This window comes from Labrus mixtus, chromosome 13 (genome assembly GCF_963584025.1).
Source record: "Labrus mixtus chromosome 13, fLabMix1.1, whole genome shotgun sequence".
Lineage (NCBI taxonomy): Eukaryota > Metazoa > Chordata > Actinopteri > Labriformes > Labridae > Labrus > Labrus mixtus.
The window spans coordinates 5,629,988-5,642,436 of NC_083624.1; the positions used below are offsets into that span (position 1 = coordinate 5,629,988).

General features: G+C 39.4%; 1 protein-coding gene across 2 annotated transcripts in view; it reads right to left on the reverse strand.

Moving 5' to 3' along the window:
- Positions 1-12,449, reverse strand: part of arhgef7a (Rho guanine nucleotide exchange factor (GEF) 7a) — a 37,317-nt gene that overhangs the window by 21,906 nt on the left and 2,962 nt on the right. For both annotated transcript variants that reach the window (XM_061053320.1, XM_061053321.1), the window contains exon 2: positions 5,327-5,410. In XM_061053320.1, coding sequence (XP_060909303.1) covers positions 5,327-5,410 — 84 coding nt within the window. The remainder of the gene's footprint in view (positions 1-5,326; positions 5,411-12,449) is intronic.

Consider the following 12,449-nt stretch of genomic DNA (forward strand, 5'->3'; position numbering starts at 1 on the left):
CTCGTGCGCTTCAGCCGAGCTCTAAGAGAGAGAGCTCTAAGAGAAGGACCTTAGGCGTTCAAAATGATTCAGTGGACTCCCTCTCTCAGACAGGATCCAAAGAAAGTACTGGAGCCCACAAACCACCTCAGGCAAATTTATTTAGGTGGACTAACATTTCAACGCACTGCCTCTTCCTAAGAGTCAAAACCCTAGCTAGCTATCAGCTTCTTTGGATTTATTTGGAATTCAGGAGAAACATGATAGTACTCAAAGATGAGTTAAAGCAAATATGCATACTTAACTTAGTTATCTCACCTCATATTGTTATCAATAATGAATAATGTTTCTGCAAATTGCATATTTTCTCAATACTGTGCAGGCCTAGTCAGATTCACTTCACATTATATCCATTACATTTAATCACATTTGACCACATGAAGTAATGAATCCCTGCATCCTTGGTTACAGATATGTTCTCACGCTTGTCATTAAAGGCTTTATATGTGATTTTTTGATCCAGCAGATGTCGCCCTTGAGCACCAGCATGAAACCAAAACAACTTGCGGTGCATTGTTGTGTTAGCATGCTAATGCTAGCGATCTTTATTATGCTCATATCTTCACACTGCATGTAAATTTACCTGAAATGAGCGTGATCTAGAAACACAGTTAAGCAGTGAGTACAGTATGTTATTCTTCTTTTCTCTAGTCCCTCAATTAAACAACTTTTACACACGAGGGGAGGAGTCAGCCGGCCGTCCCGGCGATGTAAACAAAGTGAAGATAGGACTCTGAAAACTCTGAAAACATCACAGACAGTGGGACTCGGGTGTTACACCCATTGTAGACGGTCATGACTCACAGAGTTATTTTCACAGGATATACTTGATTTATATTATATTTAAGTGTGAAAATCACATATAAAGACTTTAAACAGACGGTTCATTGATTCATGATGATATAAATGCTATTGGAAACTTGTCATTGCATAACATGGACAGGGCAGTGAAGTCTGAATATTTCAGGAAACAGACATTTAAATGCATCAATGACTTTGTTTCTTTTCATGGGGGAAAAAAAAAAGATAGAATGATGCCAGCATTTAGTTCCACTGCAGTAAAAGAGTAAGCCCTGGGTGTATCACGATCAGTGTCTCGTCTCTGGGAGTATGAATGGCAGTGATTGTATCTCTGTTGACGACGACGGTTGTCCTCGCGCTTCCTGTGTGACAGCTTCCAATGATTAGTTACTCTCGCTTCAGTTGCATTGAGGATGAGTGACTGTGAGATATGAGTCTCTTTTATCTTCCGCTCTGATTACAGATATATCCCGAGGGAATATGTGAATGAATGTGTTTGAGAGAGTTTGTCATTGGAACGAGAGTGTGTGTGTGTTAGTGTGAGTATGTACAGGCTACTGGACGGCTTGCTGTCCTTAGGGAGCATCCATCTGAAAGTACACTCTCCCTCACCCAACTTTACTTTTACTTGGACTAAAACTACCACCAACGTTCAGTGTTTTTTGTACTACACATTTGTCACCAACAGTATCTTTCCACAAAATCAAAAGTCTTTACAGATACAAATCAAACATGCATTCATGGAGTTAACTACTAACACAGCATGCGTCAACATGTCTGCTTAGCCTCAGCATCAGAGTCAGGTAATGATCCCTCCAAGCACACCAAAGACAATAGTGCAACACCCCTCTGTGACTCATCAGGCTTACAACAACAAGGTGAGTTACTTCACATTAGCTGTGATTGAAGAAATGAGTGTTTATCAGTCAAACAGGATATTACAACCTAACACTCCATGAACACAACATGTAATGGGATATGGTTACAAATCTGTTGCATACTCTGCAGATCCACCCGTAGTTAACGTCAGAGTATGAGATTTTAGAATACATACAGTTTGTATTTAAAGTCTTTATATGTGATCTTTCACACTTACATATAATATAAATCAAGTATATCCTCTGAAAATAACTCTGTGAGTCATGACTGTCTACAATGGGTGTAACACCCGAGTCCCACTGTCTGTGATGTTTTCAGAGTTTTCAGAGTCCTATCTTCGTTTGTTTACATCGCCGGGACGGCCGGCTGACTCCTCCCCTCGCGTATAAAAGTTGTTTAATTGAGGGACTAGAGAAAAGAAGAATAACATACTGTACTCACTGCTTAACTGTGTTTCTAGATCACGCTCATTTCAGGTAAATTTACATGCAGTGTGAAGATACGAGCATAATAAAGATCGCTAGCATTAGCATGCTAACACAACAATGCAGCGCGAGTTGTTTTGATTTCATGCTGGTGCTCAAGGGCGACATCTGCTGGATCAAAAAAAATCGCATATAAAGCCTTTAACAAGTGATATTTGGTTGAAATAAAAAAACACATTCCAGTGGTCATTGTCAGGGTGATTGAGGGTGTTTACATGCATGTTTTGTTGACTGCGTTGTCTCAATGTCATTTCTGTCTATACACACATTGTCCCCCAATTTTAAAACAATTTATCAGCACAATGACCCTACACATGCAGACAGGGCAGCCAAGTAGTTTTCTCTAACAGCCAAACAGTGAATTATTCTCCACCCGCCAAGTTATTCACCACCAGGCCTCAATCCAACTGATCATGTGTTTCAGGACCTGGAGAGAAAAAAGCCCCAATAGGCAAGAACGAAGTGAAGATGACAGTCCAACCAACGCTGGATTTCTGAATCCAGTGTTCATACATACCAAGTGTTTTATCAGTGTAGCAATTAGATAAGATGAAGAAAGCTGCAGTGCAGACGTGCTGCTAATAACAACGGTTTGCATACATCAGCCAAATGCAAACTGCAAATGGATTTGCATCCAAATACAAAGATGTCTTTAACAGAGTAATTATTTCTTGTGGAAGACCCATTTTGTTGTTTCATTGCTATTCTAAAATGTTGGTTCCAGAACCTTCCTCACCATGAATGACTCAGGTTAAAGTCATTTTAAAGCCTGGGAAAATAAAAAGGGAATATAATAGAACTTTCTTTGCTATTTAAAATTACTATTTTATCAGTGAGAATTAAAAAAAAAAAATCTAATAAATCTCTCTTTCTTACTTTACAGGAGTTTACATTCATGTCAAAAACAATACTTTTTAGTGGTTTTTTTTCAGTTTTACTTGTTGATATTTAACAGCTTTTACAGACTTAAAACTCTCTGCTAACACTGCACTGCTGTTTGCTTTTTTCACAGGATAAATTACCTGAAATATTACGTTTGAAGCAGTATCGGAGGCATACTATATTTCTGTACTTCCAGTATTGGGATAGATCTAACTTTTGTTTAGCTAATGATGCATGATGATAAATAAAAAAGACCATGCTGTTTTTTGTTTTTTTTTGACTGAAATGGATTTAAAAACACTCAAACTGAGAATTTGATCAGACAGCTATTTCTTTAATTCAAACCAAAACTTGATTCGTTAATAATAACCAAGAGGAGCTGTGTCAGTTAATAATTAACAGTTGTTGCTAAGTAACAGTTTAAATAATCAAATAATTTTCCACATCTTTAGAATAAAGTTTTATCTGTAGTCACTATTTTAGTTATTAAGATTTTTTTTTTTTTGCATTAAAAATGACTGATTGAATTGATAATATAGATGTTAATATAGATGATAAAAATGACTAACAGCACTACATGTTCACTCTATTTTATCTACACACATTTTTCATTGCAATGGGCTCAAAGTGTGCCATTAGTGGAGACAGATGGATCAGTGACTACTCTCAGGGCAGACCTAGCAGGGTAAGGTTACTACTCCAGAGAGACCAGTTTGGGGTCATGGGAACCCTAATGATCACTTCCTGTGGTCAAATGCATCAGAGGTTAAAGGTCAGTAACAGCAGCTGCCTGAAGTGTCAGACTGTCTGTCTTATCCAAATGACATGTATGAGCACTAAACGTGTAGACCCAGCTAGGCTAGCATGTTGATGCTCAGCCAAACATCCAGCTTGGCTTTATTAAAAAAAATTTTTTTAAAAAGAGGTACGGCATGACTTTAAAAAAAAAAAAAAGCACAGCTTCTATCTGTCTGTCCTTCTCATGTGAGCGTCCGCTGCTTTAATCTGCAGCCGCGGCTCTACCTGGGGCCGGAGCCAGCAGTGCTCTGGGCCCTGGAGACGATCCATCTTTGCTCTACAGATGGTGAGCGGGAAGACTGCCATGTCCCCAACTATACTGTAATCCTGCTCCGTCCAGTCCAGTGCATATTAAAAAAAAAAAAAAACACTCACATTGGGTTAAACGCACTCTTGCACGCACGGATCGAAAAAATACTCGGGAGTGTTTATCTCGGGGAATTTGAATATTTGTCAGCAATAAACTGAAGATTATTGCACAACGATGCCAAAACACGTCCGTGTGTTGAGTCTCAAAACAAACAACAAGCTTTTCTAATGAAACTGCAAATAGATGCATTGTACTTCCCTGCTACTCCGGTTATCTGAGACTACTAAAGGGCATGTTTCTCACACTTCATATATGACAGTGCTGTCTCACCCCATCTCCACCTCTTGGCTCAGTGGCTGCAGACTCAGTATAGGGAGAGGAGGACTGGGGAAACACTGCGTTGTATTGTCAAACCAGGCTGGTTCAATGACCCTTTTATGCACTGGCCAGCACACAGCCCTAAACTGCACACTCTCCTCTATCTGCTTTTTAGAAGTACATCACAGCAACATACCCAAATATTTCTATATCGACCTGCGAGGGTGAGGTACTTAATCTTGGGACATGTTTAGACCTTACACCTTATAATAATAATAATAATAATAATACGCAATTACCATGTTAGAACAGGACCTAGATGTTGCATAACTAGGGTCTTAGTTTGTTTAAAGCGGCACTGGGTGATTTGTTTTCATCAAAAAAGTGATTATACCATGGTCTGGTGTGATCTGGTGGTGACAATAAAGCCACGCACGAGCATGAGGACAAAGCTCTGAATTAATTAAAGGGGGGGAAACAAAACCCAAAGCGTCCTTTGAGAGAAACTTAACGGGCAAATGTGTCATAAATGTATGCTATATGCTTATTTTAACTTGCAAAAATGGCAGAAGTGTACAAATGCCTGACCGGACAAGCCAATCTCTCTCAACCGGGCGATGGGTGATTGTTCTCGGCTTGTAGTTTACTCCTCCTCCTCCTCCCTCTGTCAGGGGGCTCCGTCCCCTCCATGAACCAATTGTTTATTGTATCAGTGTCCTCCTCTAAAAACACGCAAACTATTCGTTTAAAAACAAGGTGGTACTGTGTGTGGAAGAGTGTGGAATGGGGGGAAAAAATGAGAAACAGCACTTACCTCGACGCGAAACGATGTGCAGCCCTTGAGAAACTCCTTTATGTTGCTCAGGCACTCGCCGTCGTTCTTCGGATCTGGGTAAATCTGGAAAGACGGAAACGCTGGTTAAAGTTACGCTTCCACTTCATTCCACGGGGGGTTATTTTTCTTTTCCACACGGCGTTTTTTTTTTTGTGAGTTAAATAGTGCTAAAAATGTATCCTCTTCATTGTACTGGTTTGCACTGTTTTTTTTTTTTGTTGTTGTTGTTTTTTTTTTTTTTTTGCACTGGGGCCTGACACTCCTGGAGGCTGGACGCAGATCCCGCAGCGGGGAAGTGGAGGAGGCTGTGTGGTGTTGGGTCGAGGGAAGTGACGTCGACAAATAAAGGAGCCCATGTTCGTTGTAGCCTATGGGTGCACTGGTTCTTTTTATAATGAGCTACCTCATAAAAACAAGCGAAGCGAGGAAATGTGTTTTGACAAAAAAAAAAAAAAAATCTATCCATTTGGGGTGGAAAAAAAAATATTAGAAAAAAAACTCCTCCGTTTTTAAGATAATGTTGAATTTTATCACCTCTAAAACATTATAACCCTCATGTAGCATAGATTATATTACACGCTATTTGTTCATGAACTGGTAACACTATAGGCTACATTTAAAACAGTCTGTTGTGGAGTTTTTAGGCCAACATTAACACACAAACAGTCATTTTTTGTTAACTTATAGCTTAACATAACAATGTTGGATATGGATTTTTTAATATTTGGAAACTATTTGGGTGAATCCAATTTTTCCACAATTTTGAACATGAATCTCATCATCATGAGATACAATACAAGTTTGCAATATTAACCGTAAAAACAAAAAAACAGTGCAATTATATTATGTGAAAAATATGTGTGCAATAACCTCAGGTGCAATAAGAGATGTAGAAAGTTAGAAAACATATTCATATTTTCATTTCATTGTACAGTGTTCTCCTTTGTTTTTTTGTTTTTTTATTATATCTTTGCTTTATTACAGTGTATAGCTTCTGTACAGTTTATTTTAATTTACTTAGCTGTTACTACAACTTATTTTATTTATTTTTTTATTTGTACTTTTCTACTCTTTTTTTTTCTTACAATGCTATTCTATTTTATATATAATTGTAACTTTTTTGTAGAAGCTGACTCAGGGAGAAAGACACAAGAATTCCAATGTACCTGTGCTGTCCTGTACCTGTGCAAATGGCAATAAACATCTATTCTATTCTATCCAATTTAACATCCTGACCCCCTGTGGTTACACATGAATATATTACATTTTGGCTTTCCTACACCATATTAATGACTTTAAAAATCAAGTTTGACCTGTTGGCCTTCGTTCACTCTGGTACTTTGTTTGCCACCTTGTGGTCACAAAAGCAAAATGTACAATAATCGGTGTACATTCAAGATGGCGCTAATGCTAACTAAAACGCTTTGCACCCGATCCCTACAGGAATCTTTTTTTGGACTAAAGCATCTGCTAAAATGAGTTGTAGAATTGTAGACACTGCACATGACTTTGTGACAGTTACCATACCTGACTTACTGATAGACACCTTACCTGACTTACTGCCTCACTACATACCTGACTTACTGACTGACCCAATACTTGACGTACCGTCCTGACTAACTCCTTGTCTGACTTACACCATACATGACTGACTGCCTGACATCATACCCACTGTCTGACAAATACCATACCTTACTTAATAACAAAACTTGACTTACTGCCTGACTCCATATTTGACTTACTGACTGACACAATACCTGGTTTATAGATAGACACCATACCTGACTTTCTGATAGACACCATACCTGACTTTCTGATAGACACCATACCTGACTTTCTGACTGCCATCAAACCTGACGTACTGACTGAAAGACATGATACCTGACTGACTGACTGACACCAAAACAGCATGTCCCTTCTCTGTTCATATCCCTCCATTGGCTCCCAGTGAGCTGGCATCAAATTCAAACACCCTGCTGCTCACTTACAAAACAGTGACAAAAAAACAGCAACACCTGACCAACTTTACAAACAAGAGCCAGCTCTTTCATGAACAGTTACATATTTAAAGATAACGGTGGGACTGATTTTCATGAAGATGGCGACGATGATGTTGATGACGAGGTTGATGTTGATGCTGATATTGATCATGATAAAGATGACAACAATGAGAATATTTAGGATGTTACTGATGCTGATTAGAATTCTCATGAGAAGCTGTCGATGTTGTCGACGGTGATGACGAGACATTTAAATGAAGAAAAAAAAAAAAGCTTTGCCTCTGTGCACCGCCTGTCCTTTGCTAAGGATCGCTTCGATCGTTCGACGCTTTGGACGAAAGCGTCCGCTAAATGGATTGTGGAATTGTAGACACGGCGCATGACTTTCTGAGTGACATCATACCTGACTTGATGACGTCATACCTTGCTTAATGACTGAAAGGCACAATACCATATTGACTGACGCCATACATGACTTATCGACTGACACCGTACCTTACTGACTGACAACATACTCGACTTGACAAAGTTATATCTTGTTTTTCATACATTCAACCTCCAAAATAACTTCTTAATCAGTGGGAATTATGTAATACAGCATTCACACTATTGTTCTCCAAATCTTTTTCTTTTTCTTCTTCTACTTCTTGTTCTTCTGCTTTTACTACTTTTACTTCCTCTACTTCTTCTACTACTCTTCTTCTTCTACTAATCTTCTTCATCTTCTACTTTTTCTTCATCTTCCACTATTCCTTCAGCTGTTTCTGCTGATTTTTCTTCATTCAGCAGTGTTTTGCAAAACATTTCAGCGGTCAGCATTCCCACGCATTTTCCGCAGGTAAATGCAAATTGTCTAGTTATTCTTCCTCTACTTCCGTATGTTTTTCGCCGCGCTTCTACTCTTCAACAGTTTGTGCTACTTCCACCATTCAACTATCATCTATCATGTACTATCCGGCTTCTTCGGGACATGATGGCTATGACTTTTCACTTTTTAACAAGTTATTTCACTTTTTCCACAAAATTTTTCCCCATTCAAATGAATGGGAATTTTTTCTACTTTTCCACTTTCTTCTCAGCCTTATAACTTTGGCTCTGTTCCGCCTAGAGACTCCATTTTTACTTTAAAACGTTCACACACTTTTCCACTATTTATACTACTTTCACTCATCTTGCTACTTTTTATACTTTTCAAACTGTACCTCCAACTGTTTTGTGATGTTTTTAACTGCTGTCACACTTTTTGAATGGGTGTGTGTGTGGTGGAATGTTCTGGGCTAGAGTGCGTGACATCATCGCTAGAGTGGGACAGAGTTCTGAGATAGTTTCAAAATCTCCCGAACAAATTGCTCTACTGACCACAGTGTTCACCCCACACACATAAATGTACCCTCAAAATGTAGGAAAACTTGTCCTCTCTCACACATTGAGTTTCCAGGACAGTCGGAGCAAAGGTTTTTACACTGTGAGCTTCAAAGCGGCAGGTGGTCCAGATAAATCTCCATCTGGGGTAATGGTAAACTTCAGCCAAACTTCCCTGACCAAACCTCTTGGGACTAACTTTTTAGATCGCTGTGGTTTCCACATTTCTTGGATCCCAGACATGAAAATCACACCAACGCGTTCGGCCATTTGTCCTCTTGCTCACAAAATCATCATTTAGCCACCAACTCTTAATTTAAGCCCTTGAAATGAGCGCTCAATATGGAGATGTTTTCCCCTTTTTCTCATTGTCTGACTGCATTTAAGCTGTCTTTATGCAGAATCTTCTACTTGTTCTATCACTTCTACTGTTTCTTCATCTTCTACTAATACTTCTTCTACTCCTTTTACTTCTTCTACTTCTTGTTCTTCTGCTTTTACTACTTTTACTTCTTCTACTACTACTCTTCTTTTACTATTTCCTCTACTTCTTCATCTACTTTTTCTTCATCTACTATTCCTTCAGCTGTTTCTGCTAATTCTTCTTCATTCAGCAGTGTTTTGCAAAACATTTCAGCGGTCAGCATTCCCACGCATCTTCCGCAGGTAAATGCAAATTGTCTAGTTACTCTATGATATTCAGAGTTCTTTTTTAATGTTTAACCACCCTTATCTGTTTTTTCCCCTGAACCTACAAAGTCCTAAATAACATAATCTATAAATATTAATGGATGACGCCTGAGTGACATCACAGTCTGTCTCTGCAGGGGGCTTTGGAAGCCCGTCAGTGATGGCCACCATGCTAGAAATGCCAACTTTCAGTCAACCTAATGACAGGCAAAGAGCTGGAGCTAAGACAGGTTTTAAGCCTCTTGAAAACGGTTACAACGCCCCTGCCTGTCAATCAGGTCAGCTACGCGCCTTATCGTGAATTACTCTTATCCTTCATGAAATCAAAACAGATGAGTTCAGCCTCCCATACAGTATGTCCGATAGAGACATGAGCTAATGAGACAGTTTTAGTTTTTTTTTTTTTAACCAGGCTGTATACATGTTAGTTTCTGCAGTAAAAACAGGCTTTTTGAATGGGTGTCTATGTGACTTCCAGTACGAACTGAAGCCAGCCTCAAGCAGACACTCCAGGAAGTGAAGGACTTTGAACTTCCCCATTGGCTTAATTTTTCAACACTGGAGGTAGCCGCTTTCTAAACGCCCTGAAAAAGGCCATTTGATTTATATGATGGAGTCACTCTAAAATTACCTCAAGAACATGCAGTGTCCCCACCCCACACGGAAACACTGACATGTATTTAGTGTAGGACTTCCTGGACTGATATTTGTTGCTATTTTCCAGCCAGCTAAACCTTTTCAATGATTAAGTAAAGCTAACACGTATCAGCCTGGATGACTTAGTCACACTGTAAATATTTCTTCATAGGCTTCTTCCATTACCACTAACAATAACAGACATACTTAATATTTCACCCACGCCGTGCCTCAGCTACTTTACCCAAAAGCCATAACACTGTCTGACCTTGATTTTGCTCTCATCTGACTCTGGCTGTACAAAAACTGATGTGTCCGGTCTCTTTGGGTGACAAAGGCATCCTCTGCATTTTTCTTAATTAGCTCTGATAAACGTGCTAGTATACCGAGACCAATAAGCTAGTATTAGACCGTTGGTGCAGCAGGCGCTCAAATGCTGCTCATTGTCCTGCTTGTGTTCCAGGTTTCAAGTAAGGAATCTTTATCAACAACCTTCATCATTTGACTGCTTCTTTCTTGATAAGAAACTGAGAAAATATGGATGAATGTTGTCCATAATTCCAGTCTAAACAACAAATTTGAAAACCCATCAGCTTGCACCAAAGCTGACACCACTGTGACTGAGACAATGAAAGAAAATGGCTGTAAATATGGTGAATACAGAATAGAACACCAAGGCCTGAAGTGCAACCACAAAGACTGCGTTTTAGAGCTAATTAAATACTGGTTCATCTTTTAACAGGGTCTTAAAACGCTGACTAGACTCTTCTCCTCTGTCGCCCCCCGGTGGTGGAATGAACTTCCAAACTCCACTGGATCTGCAGAGTCCCTCTGCACCTTTAAGAAAAAGCTAAAGACCCAGCTCTTTCATGAATACCTACTCACTTAATGATGATGGTCTCCATATTATTGATGATGATGATGGTAGCGACGATGGTTTTTGTTTGATAACGACGACTTATAAGATGGTTTCTATACTGATTAGAGCTCTCAAGAACTGCCCTCAATGTTGAGCTTTGCCTCTGGTCACTTCCTGTCAGCACCTGTGTGTCCAATCAGACTCAAAGCTGATCGTTTGCACTTGTTTCCTCTTTTCTAGATCCTTGCTTGTGTTGTTCTTACTCTCTGATGTACGTCGCTTTGGATAAAAGCATCTGCTAAGTGAATTGTAGAATTAATACATTTTCACCAAATGTATGAAGTAGCTAAAGATGAACAACGATTATATATTTCCTAGCATAGGTGTTATTGGTCCCGCATGTGATCCCCAGTGATGAGACAGGTCATGTGCACCTGTCATGACCATCAGATAATGGATGTGGTAAACACGATGTGAGTCACTGTTGTCATTTGAAAGCTTTTATTACTTATTGTAAAAAAAACAACATGTTTTTTTCTTTATCCATTCAATTGAGGGTGCAGGAGAAATTTTAAAATGAGGGTGCAATGTATGCTTTTGCACCCTCGTAGAACTATAGGCCCGCAACATGGCTTTGCTAAATCAGGATTTACTCACTTTAAACGCAGTTTTAACTAAACTCTGATTAAAATTACTCTTGGATTAAATCGATCGTTGTCGTAGCAACCAAGCCTTTGAGTTCAATGCAGACAATAAAGAAATGAAAATGTTTTACCAGGCATTAAAAAGAGGCCCTTGTGGGGCGCTGGTGGTGCAGTGGTTAGTGCGCGTGCCCCATGTATGGAGGCTGTTTTCTCCAAGCGGGCGGCCCGGGTTCGAATACGGCCTGAGGCTCCTTTCCCGCATGTCATTCCCCGCTCTCTCTCTCTCCCTGATTCCTGACCCTATCCACTTTGCTATCTCTACAATAAAGGCACAAAAAGCCTGAAATAAAAATCTTTAAAAAAAAAAAAAAAAAAGGCCCTTGTTTGAATTGAGGCAAAATTGGAGAAATATGTGTTGCCTTATAGATCATGGCCTTTTGTTACTCCTCCAAGATGTAGGCCTATAGGTCTGATCAGAAGGTGAAAAACCATGATACACTATAAAGACACTTACAGCAACAGACAACTGAAAAAGTCATGAGCTCCATAAATAACTTTTTCCTGGATGAAACAGTATGCGACTGAAGTGTGGCCAACACAGAACCAGTTGAGGGCCAAACCAGGACCAGTGACAGAACAACAACGCAATGACCGACTAATCCAGGGGCCGTAGAAGGACCCTCCTCTGTATTATATAAGAAAACATGAAACTAGGTATAATCTATGTTCATAGAGTAGTACCCTTAAGAGTATAAATAGATGTATGAGCCCAAGGCATCATATAGCAGAAATGTCAGTGTGCGTGATGGCTGAGAAGTTAGAGAAATGTTGGCACATATTTTCTAGTTATTTGTTTTAATGTGACCTCCTGATTAATTAGGAACCATCCAGACCGCTCATGTCGTCTGGGA